At 38.7% G+C, this 23,130-nt stretch overlaps 1 protein-coding gene across 1 annotated transcript in view; it reads right to left on the bottom strand.

Annotated features, from left to right (window-relative positions):
* The window catches only part of LOC131955429 (liprin-alpha-1), a 41,590-nt gene that overhangs the window by 5,598 nt on the left and 12,862 nt on the right, over window positions 1-23,130 (bottom strand). The window contains exons 2-23 of the mRNA XM_059319539.1: window positions 20,538-20,639; window positions 20,060-20,299; window positions 19,709-19,852; window positions 19,194-19,415; window positions 18,716-18,862; window positions 18,477-18,611; window positions 18,248-18,331; window positions 17,879-18,073; window positions 17,668-17,744; window positions 17,453-17,534; window positions 17,003-17,220; window positions 16,695-16,896; window positions 15,827-15,919; window positions 15,541-15,683; window positions 15,022-15,221; window positions 14,363-14,450; window positions 13,614-13,695; window positions 13,190-13,390; window positions 12,783-12,958; window positions 11,769-11,866; window positions 11,450-11,625; window positions 10,895-10,963 (exon numbers count right to left, since the gene is read on the bottom strand). Of these exons, the coding sequence (XP_059175522.1) occupies window positions 10,895-10,963; window positions 11,450-11,625; window positions 11,769-11,866; window positions 12,783-12,958; window positions 13,190-13,390; window positions 13,614-13,695; window positions 14,363-14,450; window positions 15,022-15,221; window positions 15,541-15,683; window positions 15,827-15,919; window positions 16,695-16,896; window positions 17,003-17,220; window positions 17,453-17,534; window positions 17,668-17,744; window positions 17,879-18,073; window positions 18,248-18,331; window positions 18,477-18,611; window positions 18,716-18,862; window positions 19,194-19,415; window positions 19,709-19,852; window positions 20,060-20,299; window positions 20,538-20,639 (3,174 nt within the window). The remainder of the gene's footprint in view (window positions 1-10,894; window positions 10,964-11,449; window positions 11,626-11,768; window positions 11,867-12,782; window positions 12,959-13,189; window positions 13,391-13,613; window positions 13,696-14,362; window positions 14,451-15,021; window positions 15,222-15,540; window positions 15,684-15,826; window positions 15,920-16,694; window positions 16,897-17,002; window positions 17,221-17,452; window positions 17,535-17,667; window positions 17,745-17,878; window positions 18,074-18,247; window positions 18,332-18,476; window positions 18,612-18,715; window positions 18,863-19,193; window positions 19,416-19,708; window positions 19,853-20,059; window positions 20,300-20,537; window positions 20,640-23,130) is intronic.

Genomic DNA, 23,130 nt, shown 5'->3' with positions numbered 1-23,130 from the left:
AAAGGCAATTGTGTGCAGAGAGTATGGTGTTGGTACATGTCCTTGACACAAGCCAACACCTTCAACACACAACAGAGGTGGATGGCAAATTAGAGTGAGTTCTACACTTTCTATATGATCAAGTAGGAAAGCAATGTACACCAAATGATAGGCACCACATTATAATGATTCTATGTTTTCTGTTGACAGATGTTTGAAGGGACCATCTGTCATGGCATTGAGCCACACACCACTTCAGGATACAACAGTACAGTAACTTAGGCCAGTAAAGCACGAAGTCAGATGTGTTTTCTACCTTTTCAAAAAATCTTTTGGTCCAAATTGTTTTTTGTTTAAAAACTATTTTAGATGCTGAATCTGGATTCTCATTAACAGAATTGTTAAAATAATGGAATCATTGAGTTCAATGTTTGAAAAGCTGAGGTGCAGTGTAAAGACCAATCAACGAACAAAAGAATTTAATGGTATATTTTATGTTTGCTTTCTATAGAAGAAAATTTAATGTCAGTAAACTTTGTTGAAATAGAATTATTGCTTAAAATAGAACTTGATTGTGAAAGGAAAAGTTTGGACTAAAATGAGAATGTTGATACTGTAAACTTCTGGGAGGACAGAACTTAAAAGTGGTGCTGTTTGTTTCCTAGTTGACACCAAAATACTCAACATGATAAAACATCTTTAAATACTGAATACACTGCTCCAAGGGCCACAACCAGTGAGAGAGAAGGACTCTCAATGAGGAGCTTAAAAATATTCAAATGGTAACACTGAAAACTCCAGATGGAACAGACAATATTACAAACAGCTTGAATGAAGGTTGCAACAGAATGAATGAGTCAACCATGCCCACATACACAACCCACAGATACAGACAAACAGACAGCACACGTGGATGAAATCTCTACTCTAGCAAATCTTCTCAGTCAGTTGGTAGGAAAGGTGGGGTGCTGCAGCCTAAAAGCAATCAGCTCATGGCTCCAGGTGTGCACGTCTCGGCAGTTAGTGCAATAGAATATCAAATACTGAGCCAATAAAAACCTTCAAATTAAAAGCTCAAATATGCTAGTTATAATCTTGAATTGAAAAATAAAAAGTGTTAAAATTCTGGTAATAAATGGATAAAGAAGTCCAAATCTAGAGTAAGGATTGTCAAACATCTAGTAACAATAGCAGAGGGCAATCTCTCAGAATGTGGGGTGGTGAGAGATGGGCAGAATGTTCAATTACCTTTAGCTGTTCTCATCTGCGTTTGTTTTTTGCCTGGAGTGCAAAATAAATGTTACATAAATAAAAAGATAAATAAACAAAAACATGCACAGGAAAAAGTAGAAGCAGTAAGCCTGGAAATTTGGTTACAATTTAGTTTTTTTTTTACCATTAGAGTTTTAGTATGTGGAAATATTTTATTCTATGATCTCTTTATTAAAATTCAATTTACTTTAATAGTTCATCTTTCAGTGAATGATTCATAAAATAGTAGATAATACAAAGTAGTTAAAATAAGATGAAATTTAAAGTAGAAATCAATGAAACGTTTTGAACTTTGCCCTGTGCATGACTTCAGTAAATCTAACTAAAACAAAATGAGCAGAAAAAATGGGTGACCAAACAGTTTATCAACTAAAAACATTTTAAAAATCAGCATAATGGATACCAAAGAAAATGTGAAGAAAGCAAAGAATGAACAGGAAGATGTACAGAGATACCAAGCTAATTATAAAGAGCACATACAGACCAGGGTAGGAGACAAAGGAAAGCTTATGATAAGTTCAATGTATACAAGCAACACAACAAATGACCAGTCATGGCAAAATACGCTGAAATCTCAGCTTTATGAAAAACATTCATACGTACAGTCAGTTTATAATCATAACATATAAATACAAAAATGTAACTTTTCTTGTTGTCCTGGTGGTATAACCAATTTCTTGGCATGCACACTTTATTAAAAGAAAGAGTTTTTACACAAAACATTGACACACAAACCATGCAGACAGTAGAAGAATAAATAAATAATTTATCAATAGTAAACTTGGTCAGTCAATAATGTCTAAACATAGATCCCTTATTAGAAACAGTAAATGAAACAATGCAATACATGATTATATATATATATATATATATATATATATATATATATGTAACGAGACTTATCCTGCTCGCAGAGCCAAATGTAACGAGTCCCCGAGTCTATCCTGCCGACAACGCCAAATGTAACGAGTCTCTGGCTACCCTGCCGACAACGCCAAATGTGACCTTCCCGAGTCTAACCACTCATTCCACACAACATTGACCACAGCATAGATACTCGAAGATGCAGGTTCATTATTGATCCTTTTATTACATGAATCAAAGAATGCTTCACAATAATATAATGAATCAAGAGAGATGTTTCACAATAATAGTCTGAATCAACGGACCCCCAACAGTCCTCACTAGGCTTCATCTAACTGAATACACATGTCTAACGTCCTTCTTAACACAATATAACCAACTTGATACTGCCTGACCGAGAGAGAGAGACTGACGGACTGACTGACAGACCTTCTGAGACCGACTTTCTGAGAGACTGACTTTCTGAGAGACTGACTGAGAGAGACTTCGAGCTCAGCCGTCGCCTTCCTTATATCCCCTTCATAATCGTACTCATATTCGGTCCTATCATAATCGTAATTGTAATCGATTCTAATCGTTACATCAGACTGTTAATTACGCCGCTTCTGTCGTACAGTCCGATTTTAATAAGCCACCTGCATCCTGTCACATCAAAGTTGACAGACCGTCCCTCGTATCGCTTCCCGAGATACTACGCCTTGGCATCAGCCAACACCTGCACTGTGACGTCAGACTGTAACACGTTATGTCTCTTGGTAACTTCCCCTAGTTACATCCACCCCTGCCTTTTTTTGTGTGTTATCAACCACAAACAACGCTTGGCAGGTGCAGTCCTTCAAAGTCCATCGCACCACCGTAAAAAAAAATCCATTGTTCCACTCACTGTCAATGTCGTCACATTCGTATAAGATTGACAGTTATCCCTATTTCACATATCCAATGTGTCTACATCATCTTCCTCAGACACAAAACAGTTCTAGAATTCACATCCACCTTTTTTCGTTTGGTGCCTTCACCAGTTCACTTTTATGACTTTTTGAACAGTCTGTTTTCATACCAGCGCGACCATGAAAGAATTGATGGTTGCTGACAAAAAATTTCGTATTCTTTCTGTTTCTCAAACTTCTCCGCGGACCACTTATCTGATGGTCTACTGTCTCTCTGCTTTTGGAGGGACCGGGATCCTCCTTGTTGCCGGTATCCTCCCCTTGTGTGTCGCTGTTGTTCTGTTGATGGTGACATGGTTCCGGGATGGGTATGAGAATTTCCGTTATAGTTTCCGGTTCCCTAATTGTCTTGGGTTTCCTTGTGTGTAACTGCTCTTCTTGACTATGACAATATTTCTTTAATTGAGCAATATTCGCCCACCGATCCGGTTTGGTGTGATCGATGGGTCTTATCTTAAAGGGGCCACCTGCTACTTTAGGCATCTCCACGACTTGCCATATCTCCTGTCCCCAGAGATCGTGGATTTTGTTTCTGCCTAATGGGTGGCTACGCAGTAATACCCTGTCGTTCAGTTTGAGTGGCGGGTCCTTTGTCTGTACCGGCGGTTCCCTTCGCCGTGCTTCATGTTCTAGTCTTTCCTGTACTACCCTGTACATTTCTCTAATTCGTCTCATATGTTCATTCACATATTCCAGTGCAGTGTATGAGCCAGTCATACTCTCCTTTTTTCCTAGGAACAAGTCAAGGGGGAGTCGAGCTTCCCGTCCGAACAGCAACATGTATGGCGAAAAGCCGGTTGTGGCATGGGGTGTGCAGTTGTATAGATATACCAACTCTGGGAGAAAATCAGGCCAACGTTTTTTCTGTTCAGGTTCTAGAGTACGCAGCAAATCATGCATGCTGCGGTTGAACCGCTCGCACTGTCCGTTTCCTTTCGGATTAAATGTGGTTGTTCTAGATTTGTTGATCCCGTAGTGGCTGCACAGTTGGTTAATTACTTCTGACTCGAAGGCCCTTCCTTGGTCAGAGTGTAATTGTCTTGGTATGCCATATTTGATGAACCAATGTTCTATTAAGACCTTTGCCACTGTTTTGGCAGTCTGATCTCGTGTGGGCACCGCCACAGTCCATTTGGTGAAAACATCAGTCATTACCAACACATGTTCCGTCCCATCCGATGATTGCTCCAACGACGTAAAGTCCATAGCCACAATCTCTAGTGGTTTTGTCGCTAATAGGTGTCCCGATGGCTGTCTCATTTTGACAACTGGCATTTTCGCATGCTGACACCTCACACAAGCCTCACAATGGCGTTTGACCTCCATTTCCATATTGGGCCAGTAACACCTTCGTCGTAATATTTTGTGCGTCCTGTCCTGACCCTGGTGTCCTGCCCTGTCATGTGCCAACCTTAGCACTTCTTCTCGTAATTGTCCAGGCACCACCACCTGGTGTATTGTCCCATCAATTTGGTCATGAATTCTCCGCATGAGAGCACCATCCTGTATACTGAGACGGTCCCACTGACTCAGTATTTTCTTTGTTTCTCGACCAAATTGTTCTCTTTCCCTTCTTCCTGGGAATTTTTGTTCCTGGACGTGTTTCAACAGCGGCTGTAAGCCACTATCCGTTCTCTGGGCATTTCTTATCTCTTTGTGATTAAGGCAACTAAAATCACCAATGTCCATATGTCCGGGCTCTGTGGAAATGTGCTCCACCCCGGTCTGTCCGTTCTGCCTCACTTGCACCCCGTGAGGGATATCTGTTGACGCTCTGACCTCACATATTCCTGTCAGCGTTTCTTCCTCATCGCCCGGTCTCTCGTAAGGATTCCTTGATAAGGCGTCCGCATTGCCATTGGACCGCCCCGGGCGATATTTTATCTCTAGGTCAAAGAGTGCCAATTCTGCTGCCCATCGCTGTTCGATGGATCCCAACTTTGCTGTCTTTAGGTGACTCAAGGGGTTATTGTCAGTGTATACCACACATTTAGCACCTAATAGATAGTCCCTGAATTTTTCCGTCACAGCCCATTTTAATGTCAAAAGTTCTAGTTTCATGGCGCTGTAATTATCATGTTCTTCTCTGATTCCTTCAGAGCTCGACTGGCATAAGCAATAACCCTGAAACCTTGCTTTTGTTGTTGTGATAGCACAGCTCCCAGACCTTTAGAGCTGGCGTCAATTTCTAGCCGAAATGGTTTGTCAAAGTCTGCGTATCCTAATATCGGCGCCTCTGTCAAAGCCTTTTTCAATAGCTTAAACGAGTTCAGGCATTCATCAGTCCATAATTCACCTATCAGTTGTGTTTTACCTTTCTTTTTCTCCTTACTGTGTTTCTTTGTCATTTTGTTTACCAAGTCATGCAATGGTGCGGCAATTTTTGCAAAACCAGGTACAAATTTTCTATAATAGGAAGCAAAGCCCAAGAATGATCTGACCTCTACTGTAGTTGTTGGCTGTTTCCATTCTTTAACAGCTGCAATTTTATCTGGGTCAGTGGCGATGCCATCCGACGAAATCACATAACCCAAAAAATGTACCGATTTCAGGCCGAAGCAGCATTTGTCTGGGTTCAGCTTTACTCCTATCTCCCTAAGACGGAGAAACACTTGTTCTAATCTTTCTAGATGGTCCTCCCAAGTTTTTGAATAAACTAGTATATCATCCAAGTACACCAACATTATTTGAAATAGAAAGTCACTCATAGCACTCTGCATTACTCGCTGGAATGTAGCAGGTGCATTAGTTAGACCAAACGGCATACGGGTCCACTCGTACAGTCCCAGTGGAGAAATAAATGCAGTTTTATGTTGATCGTTGGGGTGCATGGCCACTTGGTGGTAGCCACTAGCCAAATCCAAGGTAGAAAAAAATCTTGCTCCCCCCAACGCATCAAGACATTCATCAATACGAGGCAAGGGGAATGCATCCCTTCTTGTGATATTGTTCAATTTCCGGTAATCACAACACAGTCTTATCTCCCCTGACTTCTTTTTTACCACTACTATCGGTGCCGCATACGGGCTAGTGCTGGTTGTAATAATTCCCTTTTTTAGTAGATCGTTCAGGTGTGCCTTCACCGCAGAGTAGTGACTTGGTGGTAATCTTCGATAAGGTTGCGCCACCGGCTTGTCTTGTAGTAAGGGTATCTGGTGTTTTATTACTTCCGTGTAACCCAAATCACCCTCGTACGAGGCAAATATATCCCTGTACTTATTCAACAATTCATTTAGTTTTGGGTCCTCAGTTTCCGGGAATGTATATGATCGGCCATCCTCTTTCTTCACCTCGGCCGTCACATTGACCGACCTAACTGTTACTTCATTACTGCTGGTATTGCTCAGTTCGATGCACTGTGCCGACCTTTGTACCTCGACGTTCTGTGGTACTCCTACCAGAGTATTAGGCGGTATAAAAATTTCCTCATCCAAAACATTTGCCACTAATCCTTGAACTAGTCCATTTTCCGCTGATGTGTATGTCCGCAGTAACACGACGCCTGCCCTCAGTGCGGCGCCACATGGTTCTATCATCACATCACCATTCACGCTTCTATCACCAATTTGTAATGTGATTGCCTTGACCGTGTTTGCCGGGACTGATATCCTTCCTCTGGTCTTGGCAAACCTGGCCAACTTGGATCCCCGACCTGGTGTGGTCGATCCGACAATATTTGTAAGAAATTCTGGCAACTGGCCAAGAATATTCATCCCCAACAGGCAAGGTATATTTGACACATTTGTCTCTAGGTTGTGTTTCGTAACGAACACCCCAACCTGCTTCAACCTCTGTCCCGCCACCACGACATCCGCCAGAAAATAACCACAGTATGGAATGGTTAGTCCATTAGCTGCCGTCAGGCGCATGCATGTGTCAGACCTCAACCTATGGTCTTTTCCTTTCATCCATTTGGTGTAAAAATTTTCCGTAATTGTCGTCACCTGGGAGCCTGTATCCACAATTGCCTTCACCGCGATGTCCCCAATCGTAATCACCATTTCGGGACAGACTCCCATCATTTTGCTTCTTGGGCCATAACCTCGCCCCTCTGTAGCCTGGCCCTGCCTTACAGAGGACGACCGTTTCCCTGGCAGTACCGTGCCATATGTCCGGGTTGTGAACAGGACAAACAAATTGGTCGACCGTCAGCCGTCCACCGGAGTGATGGACCGGCGGGTCGCGGCCGTCCAACCTGTCTCTGTTTTGTACCGTTCTTTTCCTGATTCTCAGCTGTTGACCTGCTTTCTAACCTCTCCAATCTTTGGTTAACCTTATCCAGGTGGGCCAACAGTTGAGCCATCATGGTTTCCACCGTGCCGGTCCCCGTGGGTGGGGATTGTTCCTGTTCCGGCACAGAGACTTTGTCCACCGAACAGTTCGATTGGTCCTCATCCTCGGACCTGCGGATCGCTGAGTTCCTAACCTGAAGGAAGGTCAACTGCGGATCTTTGTGGACCTCCTCTTTCAACTCTCTCCTTAAGATCGGGGTTGCTAGCCCCTCGATGAACTGGTCCCTCAGTAGGCGTACATCAATGTCAGGTGTTTTGCCCTTTACCGAATCAAAGGCCCTGTTTATTCGGTGTGAATACTCCATCACACTCTCCGCCATTCTCTGCTTTAAGCCTACGAACCCCGATAGCAGTTGCGATCCCGACCATCTCTCCCCAAAGGTCTCCATAATTAGATCCAGCACCTTATCTGGATCTGATTGGACGGTTTTATCGTGGCATTTGACCTCTGCCCTAACCGTCTCTCCTATACTGCCCATCAGCAGTCTTAATCTTTCCTCTGGTGACATGTTTCTCGAGGCCCAGGCCGCTTTGACCTCTTCACTGAACCTGTTGGTTAAAGTTGGATCACCGTCCCCGTAAAATTTGTTAATGTGGGACTCTCTGGGCAGGACCACAATATGGGTCTGCTTCTCGTCCAGAGTAGACATTTTATTCCTTTAGTAAAAAAAAAGAGTTCTTTCTTACCGTGTGTGTATGAAAATTTTTTTCCTCGTTCCTCAATTTTCACTGTTCCTGAATATCCGAATTCACACACACACTAAACACTAGGTTGACTATGGGTGCCTAAAGCGGCAAGTCTCGTTGAATTCACCCTGTCCGCAGCGCCAAATGTAACGAGACTTATCCTGCTCGCAGAGCCAAATGTAACGAGTCCCCGAGTCTATCCTGCCGACAACGCCAAATGTAACGAGTCTCTGGCTACCCTGCCGACAACGCCAAATGTGACCTTCCCGAGTCTAACCACTCATTCCACACAACATTGACCACAGCATAGATACTCGAAGATGCAGGTTCATTATTGATCCTTTTATTACATGAATCAAAGAATGCTTCACAATAATATAATGAATCAAGAGAGATGTTTCACAATAATAGTCTGAATCAACGGACCCCCAACAGTCCTCACTAGGCTTCATCTAACTGAATACACATGTCTAACGTCCTTCTTAACACAATATAACCAACTTGATACTGCCTGACCGAGAGAGAGAGACTGACGGACTGACTGACAGACCTTCTGAGACCGACTTTCTGAGAGACTGACTTTCTGAGAGACTGACTGAGAGAGACTTCGAGCTCAGCCGTCGCCTTCCTTATATCCCCTTCATAATCGTACTCATATTCGGTCCTATCATAATCGTAATTGTAATCGATTCTAATCGTTACATCAGACTGTTAATTACGCCGCTTCTGTCGTACAGTCCGATTTTAATAAGCCACCTGCATCCTGTCACATCAAAGTTGACAGACCGTCCCTCGTATCGCTTCCCGAGATACTACGCCTTGGCATCAGCCAACACCTGCACTGTGACGTCAGACTGTAACACGTTATGTCTCTTGGTAACTTCCCCTAGTTACATATATATATATATATATATATATATATATATATATATATATATATATATATATACACACATACATACATACGCACACACATACAACATAAAAATAACTTTATTTAGTTAACTGATCATATCCTTAACAAAGAATGCTATGCACAATCCCTAGCAAGTAGTCAGTGTGCTCTCTTAAGCAGAATCAACAACAATACTGGTGTTTTAATATTTTTTTCTAGTTGGTTCCATCTTTTTCTCATAGTCACTGTGTAATTAAAGAACAATTGCTTTCTTTGAAGGATTTAGCAGCTAGTAATGTTAAGGCAAAACTTCACTGTTGGTGGCAGGGTGTAAGCCTTTTGCTGCTTTCAGCTGCCTTTGAATCTGACAAGGAAGAAGTGGTAGATATATTTTTGCAGCTCCTCCGTGACTTAGACTTTGTATTTCTAGACTAGGAGCCTGTTGGGTGTGCTAACAGTTTCCATCTTGTTTTTTGGTTGAGCCTGAGAGCAAACCTTCACATCATGCAGCATGAAGGTCGTGTATGGTTCAGGTAGAGATCTTAGCTTGACATTCAGATGCTTCACTAATATTTTGATATCATGGCTTTCATTGGGAACTCGTACCATCTACAGTTTAATCTGTCTGGTTCACATAAATCTATCCACAGCTGAACATTTTTTGCTTGGTGATAGGTTCATAAATAAAAGTGAGAATTTGGATACCCTACCCTATCTCACCCCCACCCCACTATCAGGGTGGGCATTCACAATATTTGAAGTCCTCTCTAAACTTAATTCTGAACTACTAATTCAGAAACATCTAATAATTTATAGTAATTTATTCCCTTTGGTAATGTCTGTTAAATTTAGTTTCAAATCAACCAGCATTCTGATCATGAGAAATAAATGACAACTGAGGATTGAGTAGAGACCACAAACAATCCATTCAATATTAACCTGAGAAATCAACAGAATATTCATGCAATAAGGCACAGTTAGAAAAAAAAACACAGCATAAAAATGTATCAGTCAAGTCAAATGTAGGGGGAACATAGAAATTACATGACACAATGAGAGAGAAATATTGGCAGTAAAGAACAGCAAAAATGACATGTTTAATAAGTCACAATGTAGCTGAATTAAAACTAGATGTAGATAAACATGTTCTACTGCTACCAGTACAAACAACACAGCAACACAAAATGTCATAAAAATTCTATTATAAGCCTGGTGCTTCAATCAACCTGATAAGTCCTGCCCCAGCTATTGAATGGTACCCCCCTCCCCCCTAGTTACATCAATCCACCTGATTAGTCCCACCCCCAGCTATTGAATGGTACCCCCCTAGTTACATCAATCAACCTGATTAGTCCCACCTCCAGCTATTGAATGGTCCCACCTCTAGCTATATCAATCAATCTGATTAGTCCTGCCACAGCAATTGAATGGTACCCCCCTGGTTACATCAATCAACCTGATTAGTCCCACCCCCAGCTATTGAATGGTCCCACCTCTAGTTACATCAATTAACCTGATTAGTCCCGCCCCCAGTTATTGAATGATATCCCCCTAGTTACATCAATCCACCTGATTAGTCCAACCCCCAGCTATTGAATGGTCCCACCCCTAGCTACATCAATTAACCTGATTAGTCCAACCCCCAGCTATTGAATGGTCCCACCTCTAGTTACATCAATTAACCTGATTAGTCCCGCCCCCAGTTATTGAATGATATCCCCCTAGTTACATCAATCCACCTGATTAGTCCAACCCCCAGCTATTGAATGGTCCCACCCCTAGCTACATCAATCAACCTGATAAGTCCCGCCCCCAGCAATTGAAAAGTACCAAGGGACTTGGTGACTGCTAGCACCAGGCCTATGCCACACATTCTGCTACCTAAGTCAACCAGGATGATGTTAGGACAACAGCCTGTTATTACACAGAAAAACAGCACTCAACAACAGGCTACTCACTTCCTCTAATCTTCTGTCTGTTCCTTTTGCTAATAGGTTGTTAAATTCACGTTCTAGTATTTGCCGAGCCTACAAAATAAAAAGTAATTACTAATTACTAAAAGTAATTTCTAAGTTAAAGAAAACAAAGTCTATACTGGCCACAATACCTTCCTATGGTATGGCAATAGTGACAATAAAACTTTATATTAACCATTTTAAAATTCTGTACTATGCTTTCCAGTTTAATGTATAGGTAATATATTGTCAATAAAGCTAGCCTGAATGCAGATTACTAATAAAATTGAGTCAATTAGCTTTTCAATAACAATCATGAACAGTCTATTTTTTAGTTAGAAGACTTTTAAAAACATTGTACTTTCAAATTAATGAATTACTATTTATGTGTTATATCATTAAGATGAGTTGTGTTTTTTTTTTTTAATTAGGCCATTGTTATTGAAAATTTTAATACATATCTATTCATATATAATTTTAAAAAATTAATTTATCAGTAAATTGACAGTTAAGACAATCAGCCATAGAAGAGAATGTAGAGAATAAAATCAGTTGAACCTGTTGGTTTTGTGTGGGTATCTGCAGTGCTAATGCCATACTACAATGATCAAAGCTTTCATCTAAAGCTATCAAAGCTCCGTGGACTCCAGATTCCATTAGATTCATTGCATATTCTCTCAAGTTAATGGCTTGCACCCATTTGATTACTCGCTCGTTTGACCAGACTAAAACATCTGCAAAAGTCAACATTGAAATTGAGCAAAGATAAAGATAATTTAAAGAATGGTTTTAAAAATGTACAAGTTGATGTATGATTTTAGGTAAATATTGATGTTTGATTTAATATATTTGTGCTGATGCTACATAGTACACTGACCTTTCACTTCTATTTGACTCTCCTCTCTTCTCCGCTCCAATTCTTTTTTATCATAATTAATTTTTTTTAAACAGTTGATGCCATATTGTAAACTTGTTCTGATAAGAGAAAAGAAAATCTCAAGCTTTTTGTAGTGATAAAAACAATTTAAGGTTGATTAATTCTGCCTCATAAAGTAAAATAGAGGTTTGAAAATAAATTTGAATCACAATCAAACTGAAGTTGTATATTAATTGAATGAAATTTGATGTAACTTCCAATATATTGTAAGTTTGTTATATTTAACTAGATAAATGGCCCATTGAGGGAGAAATACATGAGTTTTGTCTTTTTCTCTAAACCAAAAACCAAAATCACTACCTCATCTTCAAATTTAACTGGAAACAAAAAATGTCATTTAAAATGGACTTTTATTCAGAATCAGCATTTTAACCAGATTTAACCTAGATATACACATAGTAACTGCACATTCATACTAAATATAGTTGTAGTCATATCCCTAAACCTTGCACCTAAGCTGAAACTTGATAAAAGTTGCGTTAAGTTTCTTAAGGCTGAAAGAAACACTGGTCGCATTTGTAGATCACAAAGACTAAGCAGACCCTACTTCTACAATCTAGACCTGTTTCCTACTTTTGGCTGCTAAGCCTCAATCATGCAGATGATGTTTATTTCAGACTTTTTTTCTCTAACCCAAAGGGATGTCTGAAAGAAACTCTGCATGCAGACCACTTTTAAGATTAATTGACGACATTATTATTTTATTTTTTTGGCAATGGCTTCTTTACTCTGAGATCAATGACATCATTTTGAGGCTTAAAAACTGTACGTATTTCTATTTGTTTTGAAAATTTCCTATCCTTATGTTCCATGTGACGTCAAGGTCTTTCACGATGTATCTTTTAAATTTCCTTATGTTTCCGACAGAATAGTGAAACTATTATAGTTCATGGAATTTAATGAAAGAAAGTTTCCTTTAAAAAAAAAAAAAAAAAAAATAGAATTCCTAATTACCTGTGGAAACTATCCACCATCTTTAATTGTCCCCTGAGGTCTTTTTTAGTTAAATGATCAAGCATGCGTGCATCTACTAGACACTCCATGAAGTGGCTTCTGTACTGGGGCAGGCCTAGAGTGGGCAGCCAATCTTTGCCAATCCATTCATGGTTCATGTCACCAAATGCCAATGTCTGAGGTAAACAAGCAAGCAAAGATATTACTTGGGTGAAGATTGTACAGTAAACATCTATTTTTAAGTGGCCATAAAATACTCTGGTTTAAGGGTAATTTATTATAATACACTCTCACAAAGGTGAGCTATAAAACAGTACAACAGAACAAAACTTAGACAACATACAATGCAATAGGAACATATGATCACAATAGAAAAAAATGAAGGTACAAAAAAGAAGTTTTCTTACAGTTCTTGATGTTTTGGGAGCAGAAGGACTGGTTAGTGACACCATTTCTTGAATGGCCAGCCTCAGCTTCAAGCGATGAAGTGGATTGCTAATGCCAATCTCACGCTGTATCTCTGTGTCAGACAGTGCTGACATGATGGCCCCACTTTTCACGTTGGCACGACAGGCTGCCACATACCAGGCAGGCATTCCAACCCATAACTGGACAAACAATGTTTTATTCAATTATTTGGGCTTAAAGATAAAAACAAAATTTTTTAAAACATTTCAAGCTGAACATGCAACATCAGGTAATATCCACTGTAAAGCTCAATATTAAAAAATCCCTAGTTAGCAAATAAAACAAAAAAGATCACTAGTGAAGTCAGAATGATCCAGTGTAGCTGCTAGAATGAATGAAACACACCATACTGTCCCAACTTACTTCTAGCCAAGCGACAACTGTGGGGCCATTCCATAATGCAAATGGTGTGCTAGCTTTCATGGCTTCTTCTAATAGTTCATGCCTGATAAGAAAGAATAATTGGGGATTGAGAAACTCTTTAGGAAACACAAAATTTAAATAAACAGAAATAGAAACCCAGCAATTACCAAAGATTCCCATTTTTAATCCACTAGGGTATTTCATATTTTAATAATTTTTTTTTATATAGGGATGCTTTTGTTATTGTACTTATAACTGTAACAATGTAACATTTTAAAAATAAGTAAAAATTACTGCTACATTTAGAATTAGGTCAAATTTTAAAATAGTGTTATGGGTTAGATTATTTGCATTTTAAAATGTACATTAAAAAAATTTTAACAAAGAAAACGAAAAAAAAAACAACAAAAAAAAAAAACAAACAACCAACAAATAAACAAATTTATTAAACATGAACATTCTTAATTTAAAGTTTACTGAGTCATTTTGACTTGATCACATCTTGGATGTTGGTAGAAACGAAGAACAAGTTTACTATATACAACAGTTTTAAAAATAACAAAACAGTTATTATTTTTGGTATATTAAAAAAAAGTAATATAATACTAATATGTTTGTTTTTCAAACCGTACTTAGTTTTCTAAAGCTCAATTTACAGCAAATTAGCAACTTGGAAATGTTTAAAAATAGTGCAGTTTTATGTTCAAGATTTGAAAAAAGAAAAACAAAACACAGAATATGTCACTTACTTTTTCTTTTTTCTTCTGTCAAAATCTGATTGACCAAGTCCTATTCCCATTTCAGATCCACTGTTATCTCCACTATCAATGTAATTACCTATAAGAAAAGTCACCAGTAACACATCAATAAGTTTGCTACATTGAACAGCTAATGTAACTATTGAAAATTGTCTACACCTCACTGTAAATAGTTTGGTATTCTTCCTAATTTAGAATTTAGATTCCCAAAATTAATTATAGTAATATAGAAATGTGAATCTTATATATATAATTCTCTACGTTGCTCAACAATGCAGGCCACCACCATGCACATGGACTCTCTAACCCCCCCCCTCGCTCTCCAGGTGTGCGCAACAGACCATGTCGCTATCACCCCCACCAGTCTGGTGAGCTGTGGTTCACGCCAAATGTTTACAATCGTAGAGCCGGGTCGAAATAGTGATGGCTATATGGGGCAGATAATTTAGTTTTAGAACGATTTGAAACTAAGGGGAGGTATCAAGTTCTGCTTGATCTTTTCATTGTCGTCTGTAAACTGTCGTTATGGACGGCTGCTTTCACGGGAGGGTGAGGATAATCGAACTTTACTAAATAGCACTGTATGCTTCGCAGCGGTTCGGCTCTTCTACAACAAACAGCAGATTCAGTGATTGTGTGGCTATTCTTACCTGCAGCCATTTCTCTTGCTAATAGCTCTTTTGGTTTATGTTTTTCTTTCTTTGATGAAAAGAATCTGCCTAGTGAACTCTTGAGGCCTTTCTTCTTAGATGTAGGATGTTGATGCTGTTTATGTAATGAATCTTGACTGCTGGTCAAGCTGCCTAGTGGACTATTAGATGATCCAATGCTGATGTCTTGTAATCGACTGCTGTAGGAGTCAAGCATTTAAAAAAAAATTGTCAACATTTATTTTAAATTTCAAAAATTTATTTAAAGTTTGTTATACACTTTAAATTCATTTAGACTCTAAATGTTTACTGAAAATTTTACCTTAATTTATTATCAAAGGGAGAGAAATGTTAACATTTATCATAAATTAAAAAATGTATTAAAAGTCTGATATACATTTTAAATTAATTTAAATGTTTACTGGAAATTTTATCTGAATTTATTATCAAAGGGAGAGAAAGAGAAAATAATCAAACTATTGATTTGAAAAAAGTCAAATCATTTGTACCAGCACTTACCTAATGCTTTCTTCTGGGCTTTTGGCTAGTGCTGCAGCAACACGTTCTAATCTAAGAGCACGAGGGGTTGGAGGACTAGACTCACATTTGATTTGACGAGATTCTTCCTTACAGTTAATAGAGCTATCATCACGGCTGTATTGCTGTAGAGGAGAAATGGCATTTATTTCTGTGAGCTTCGCTAAAATATTGAGTGAAATAGACAATTTTATAACTGTATCAAACTGCGAAGACAATGGTAGCAATGGACAATGAGTGAATCAAAGAGAGCATGCAGACAACGCACCTGTTGACCAGAGGGACTAGAATCAGCAGCTGTGGCCAGCTGAGGACTGGATGAGGAGTAAGTGTACATTTGGGCTGTCATGCCAGCAGGTGCCTGTAACAGTACACAATACATTCAATCTTGGCTCCAGTCAATTAACATTTAATTTATTATGTTAATATTCTAAAACTAGTCTTAAACCTCTTTATATTTATAGACAAATTTTAAAATAAAAATAGTTACATATACAATTATATAATTTTATACTCTGAAATTAAATTTCCTGAAAATTATTTTTTTTATAAAGAAACAACAGTTTTTTAAACAGCATATATAAATAAATATATATATATATATATATATATATATATATATATATATATATATATATATATATATATATATATATATATATAACAGAAAACATGCAAAAAAATGAATGAAATATATAAAGAATTGTTTTTAAAAAAGGTGCAGGTTTTTTTTGGTAAGGGGACAAAGAAAACTTGAAAGTTTCTCTTAAATTTGTAGTGCACATCAAGATAGAAAAAACACAGAAAATAATTTAGCAATAATAAGTCAAATATTTTTTTATAGTGGGATAAAAAAAAAAGAAACACACTGGTTGGGATTTGCAGGCAAATAGAATGGTACAACATTCATGGCCGAGTGAGAAGGTTGGTCATGGCACTACTGAAAGGTAGAAGTAAGGCAAATCTATGATAAAATGTTTATTTTATCATAGCTGTAATGACATAGCTGTAACCTTCAGGATATCGATGTGTGAACATGTGATTAAGAATTGTGAGCTTCAATACAGTTTGCCTTAGGTCTAGCATTCCAGTGAACATGCCCACTCCTCTACAGACCAGATCATGCCTGCACTTACAGTGTGGTACTTCTGTAAAGAATCCCTCGACTGATATGAGGAACGTGGGTGGGTAGGGGTGGAGCGTCCACTGGCAGGTGGAGATGCTGAGCGCTCATAGCCCCGCCACCGCCCTGGTAAAGTATCCAAACTACCGCTGCCTACCCGAATTTCCAGTTCATCCGCCCTCTGTTCTGTGCTTTCTTTCTCCTCTTGAATTAATCTAAACAAACATATTTTTATTTGTTATACTTTTTATTTAAAAAACAACAGACTGCTATGTGAATAAAGAGACATAAATCTGTTAGACAACACTCCTGAGAACATACCTGATCTCATTGTTAATGGCATCCAACTGCTCCTGCAGCATAATCGCTAATGTCTGGGCACCTGTGTGACCTGATGGAGAGAGCAGGTCCACTCCACCAAACAAAGACTCACTGTCATCTGTTCCCTCTGTATCACTGGTATCAAAGGCGTGAGCTACGTTAGCTAAAACATGGGCTTGTTGCAGTTTCTCCCATTCTTGTTCATTCAGTGTATTCACCTAAAGGTTATACATTTCACATCAATGATACAAATTTCACATCAATAATACAGATTTCACATCAATGATACAAATTTTACCTCAATGATACAAATTTCTCATCAATGATACAAATTTTACCTCGTTGACACAAACAAAATAAGAATTTCCATTAAAAAATATTAGATTTTTAAAATACATTTTAAAAAAATGTAACTAGCTGACAATGTGCAAAAGGCTGATGAATACTTACTTTAGTAGGATCTTCAATCATAGCCTGTTCCCTTCCTCTATGATGTCGCCGTGACACATTATCTTCAAATGCATAACCAGCCCTGCATTTCAACACACACAAAAATCAAAATTACTAAAACATTTTTACCTAAACATTAATTCTTGATTGGATTATCTTTCAACAAAGTTGTACTGTAACATTTTTAAACAACACTAAGAATAATTTCACATTACCTCATTAGCTGTTCCATTTGCATCCTTAATGTTTCTACTTCTTTTCTATATCTAAGTAAATCATCGTTTATTCTTTCCTAAAAAAATAAAACAAGAAATATTTTATTCAAACTGTTGCTTGACAGATGTTAATATTTTAAAATAACAACAAAGATTACTACTACAGATTGAACATTCTTTAAAGTATGAGGAAAAAAATGAAAAAACAAACTTTTTCTTGTTGTGTATCATCTAAAATCTTTGTGATTCTCTGTAAGTCTGCAGTTAACTGATTTTTTTCTTCTAGAGCCGCCATTCTTTCCTTGAGATGAAGCTGTAAACGTTCATTAGACTCAGTGAGGAGCCGGTCCACTGTGGCTGACAGCCTCACATTGTGTTCTTCATTCATCTTCTCCCTCTGCCGCGACTGCAAGAAAAGTTGCTTGTTTTTAAACACACACCAACAATAGGATCATGGAAATAAGTAATCTCAAATATTACTTTTCTTGTTTTTTCTAATGTGAGAGCCACAGAAGTAAGATAGATGGGACAAGAAGATGATTTTGAGTTATATTTAGCAAATATCAAAGGCAAAGTTTACCCTCATGAGCTCAGTTTCCTTATCATGTAGTCCTTGCTCTAAAGACATGATCCTCTCTGCTGTAGAGCCATGCTGTTCTTCTGCCTACAATGTGAGGGTCAACATTTGCATTGTTTAATACATTCATTATTTCAGCATCAACAGTAAGTGTGGTAGCTTTATTAAAATGATATAAATCTTTAACCAGCATTCTTTAGTTTACACTCAAGTGGATACAATGTCTGTTTACCTGACTTAGTGCCTCTAATCTCTGCTGCAACTCAGCTTCTATAGAAGGCATAGCCTCCACTTTCTTCAGAGATTGAGCCAGTTTCTGTTCTAAATGATCCACCTTTTCTTGCAAACTGCGCATTTTTTCTTCAGCCTGCAAAATATGAAAACATTTCATGTTGAGATAAATAAAGAAATGTTGGGTGATAAGCAAATCAATGGAAAAAAAAACAACAGTCAATAAAAAAACAAACTTACACTTCGTAAACTTGCTTCTTTAGTTTGTACTTCAGCTTCCAGTTTGTCATTGAGGTCGTGTACAGAGGTAGACTCACGTTGAGCATTGAGGTAACGCTTCTCTAGTGTAGCTATTCTTTCTTCCTGATCTTCTTTCTGTGCTTGGGACTGACAAGTGAAGAAATCACCATCAGATTGTAATGCTTATATTTGAGCAATACTCTCATTTAAACAAACAAGCATCAACATGAAATCATTCTGTTACTAGACTTAAATGAATGGGACGGGGTGGTTGAGCACAGAATGCACATAACAAGCTGAAAGTATTGAGCGTGGCAACTGACTCATGTCTGTAGGATGTCTTTGTCCACCTAGTGTCCAATAGCTACCTGATAGATTTCATTAGCATCCTCAAGAAATGAATATTCTAATAGATTTGAATAAGATGATAAAAGTAAAGATGAACCCTTGTAAGAGAAGTGTGGGCTGTGCTGGTTACCTCTCTCAGATCTCTCTGCAGCTTATTGACAGCCTCCTGAGCTTTGACCAGCTCCTTCTGGGATGTAGTGTAGTTCTCATCCAGCTCAGTCAGCTTGTTGTTTAACTCTAGGATGCGTGTCCTGGCAGCAGTCAGCTCTGTGTTCTGTTTCTCTACAGTTTCTTGAAGATCTAACACTCTACCCATCTCTGAATCTGGCTCAATGGAGCCATTCGATAATCTCTATTAAGAAGACATATAAGATTATCATTAATTGAATTTTTTTTGAAAAGTAGTTTTAAAATATTTTTAAAAAACTAGATTTCTTGAACTTGAGTAATTTTCTACATTATTTGGATAAAATGTTTAGGAGCACTACACTAAATTTTATTTAGTTTGATTTTCCATACAGTAGAAATTTGTTTATAAAAGCTAGCAGTATCATGCTCTCACACTTTACTTAGACCTCAGGTGGCCAACCACTGACTCTAAAAATAAAACTAAGCATTGGTGTAATGGCTGAAAGGTTTACAAACCTTGGGAAGGCCTGATGTGGTTGTGGAAGACTCGCGTGAGTCAGCATCTCCCTGACTCGTGGAGTCAGTGCGGTTGGATTTGATGTCCTCCGCGCTGCCGCTAGAATGGCGAGATTTAGTCGCCTGTTCTCGGAATGTGAACAACTAGAAACAAAATTAGAGATTCAACTTCCTGTTCTTGAAATGTGGACCACCAATAAAAATTATTTTAAACTGTCATCAAACAATCATTATTTTTTTAAAGTTGTAAGGGGAGGTAATTATTTAATACTAAAAGTGAGACAAATAGTTTATAACATCCAGCTGTGGTCCTGATATTTAATCAAACACTGAAGAATCCAAGTGACTAACCTCTTGATTGGCACTTGCTAATTCTTCCTCTAATTGTGCAACTCTTTCTAAGGCCACACGCAGACGTTCTCGTACTTTCTCATCTAGAGCTTTATGATGTTCAAAGAGAGACTTGAGAGCCTTGAGCACCTCAACCTCGCTAGAGACACCAGCAGGGGAAGATGCCTGACGCTTGACCACTGTCATCCTGAGAGATCTTTCGTGTCTAGAAACCAGGCACTCAAGGTGTTCTAAAAGCAACTGTTGGACAAAAATATTTAGCTAAATAATTCTTTTAAACGTATGATAAAGTAGATTGGTAACTAAAAACATGGTTATGTTAATGATGGTTCAGCAAGAAATATTAATTTGGAAGTTGGGTGGACAGGACAATTTACAACAACACTAAAGAAGCATTTAGTGTTCTCATTAGGGAGATGAAAGGAGTAAGACATTTTAAAGAAAAAAAGGTATAACATGAAACTGTGATTTGACATACTCTGGTATTATTTCTTTCTGCCTTGAGTTCTGATATCTCCTCCTCTCTTTCTAGTAACTGTTCTCTAACTTGATTTAACTCTTTGGTTACTGTGGCTAGTTCCTACAGAAACAGAGAAAATTTCTGATTATGACAGAGACTAACAATTATAAAATACAAAGAGCATTTAATATCATTTGCAGTAACTAATCCAATTACAAAATTAATTAAACTTGAAACAATAATGGCAAATCAGTATAAATAAGCCTAGATTTGTTGAGTGAAATATTCCACAGAATACAACCCTGTTAAGTAAACTGCTTCTCCCTGCATCTCTACCCCCCCCCCCTCCCCACACTCAAGTATAAATAAGCCCAGAATTGATGCGCAAAATATTCCACAGAAGTAAACTGCTTCTCCATCCCCCCCCCCCTTATTCAAGTATAAAATGTCTAGATTTTCTGAGTGAAATATTCCACAGAAGTAAACTGCTTCCCCCCCCCCCCCTTATTCAAGAATAAATACGTCTAGATTTTCTGAGTTAAATATTCCACAGAAGTAAACTGCTTCTCCACCCCCCCCCCCCCCCCCACACACACACACACATTCAAGTATAAATAAGTCTAGATTTGCTGAGTGAAATATTCCACAAAACACAACCCTGTTAAGTGAGCTGCTTCTCTCTGTATCTCCCCCCCCCCCCCCAATTCAAGTATAAATAAGTCTAGATTTGCTGAGTGAAATATTCCACAAAATACAACCCTGCTAAGTAAGCTGCTTCTCCCTGCATCCCCCTCCCCCCAATAAAGTATGAGTTATATTTGCTGAGTGAAATATTCCACAAAATACAACCCTGCTAAGTAAGCTGCTTCTCACTGTATCCCCCCCCCCCCCCTCCCCCCAATAAAGTATAAGTTATATTTGCTGAGTGAAATATTCCACAAAATACAACCCAGCTAAGTAAGCTGCTTCTCACTGTATCCCCCCCCCCCCCCCTCCCCCCAATAAAGTATAAGTTATATTTGCTGAGTGAAATATTCCACAAAATACAACCCAGCTAAGTAAGCTGCTTCTCACTGTATCCCCCCCCCCCCCTCCCCCCAATAAAGTATAAGTTATATTTGCTGAGTGAAATATTCCACAAAATACAACCCTGCTAAGTAAGCTGCTTCTCACTGTATCCCCCCCCCCTCCCCCCAATAAAGTATAAGTTATATTTGCTGAGTGAAATATTCCACAAAATACAACCCTGCTAAGTACGCTGCTTCTCACTGTATCCCCCCCCCCTCCCCCCAATAAAGTATAAGTTATATTTGCTGAGTGAAATATTCCACAAAATACAACCCTGCTAAGTAAGCTGCTTCTCCCTATATCCCCTCCCACTGTCGACATTTAAGGATCAAGCAGAACGTAGAAATGAAACCAAGAGCAACAATCTCGGAGCTTAGCATGGAGGAGGTCCCCTGCCGTCCCCTGAACAGCTCAAGTGATTAATTACACGCCAGGCCAGACGGTAAGGTGCTTTTTAACACCACAATGACGTATCGGCTTTGTGTATTTAACATCAATACACACTAAATGAGAATGACGTCAAAACTTGAACACGGCAATTTGTGCTCACGTAGTTAGGTATCGATTATGTAAGAGTTTCAGGCGCATTTTACCGCGAGAGTTATTTCCCCCAACACCTCCTTAATCAATGAATAAACGTTTACTTTGGTGCTTAAGTCGCAAGATTTAACTGCCGTTGTTTGTTTTCTGTTGGGTTGCTTCCCCTCGCGGAGGCCCGTGTACAAGCTAAACGGTGTCTTATAAATATCTTGGATTCGCTACGTTACCGTTTACACTGAAGTAGCTGTCACTTGCAAATATCTTGGATTCGTTACGTTACCGTTTACACTGAAGTAGCTGTCACTAGACAATATCTTGGGTTCGCTACGTTACGTTTACACTGAAGTAGCTGTCACTTGCAAATATCTTGGGTTCGTTACGTTACCAATGTACACACTGTCATGCCCATTATACAACAAGATGAATGTATCAACCAATAAGGTTAAGATTTCTAAAGCCCAACACATGTGTTTAAGTGTATAATAAACGCAAATCTCCACCAGTGAGACTTAGTACTGACTCACGTAATAAATAAACTGACAGCTAACGGGAACTCAATCATATCCGCAATCTGTGTTCACGGTTTAAAATAGAGTTCAACCTGTTGTCCTACTATACTTAGAAATAGTTTGAATATCCCTTGCTATTCCTAGCGCAACTCGATCAAAGTGCCCGCTACCTGTGATCTAATCAGTCTGGCGGGGGATAACTCCGACAGATCATTGATCACATTGCCTCCCTTAATGTGTCACTTCTCTTCCCTATTCTATTTGATCTGAGCGCCCGGCTCATGTCAAGATGGCGATGAGGTCGTGGCTAGTCAATAAACAAATAGAGATGTATACACCAAGACTGGACTAGGCTGGAACACCCCGCTAGTTCAAACCACTGGGGACCTACAGAAAGAATTCCATCACTCCCAAGTTTATACCAATCTAAAAACACTATAACACATAACCGACGTTCACGACATTAAACTATTTGAAAATGACATACACGTTTC

Source organism: Physella acuta, unplaced genomic scaffold, assembly GCF_028476545.2.
Source record: "Physella acuta isolate Inbredline_101_S28 unplaced genomic scaffold, ASM2847654v3 ptg001066l, whole genome shotgun sequence".
Classification (NCBI taxonomy): Eukaryota; Metazoa; Mollusca; class Gastropoda; family Physidae; genus Physella; species Physella acuta.
Note: the sequence above shows the minus strand (reverse complement) of the source record. Positions and strands in the feature narration are given on the sequence as shown.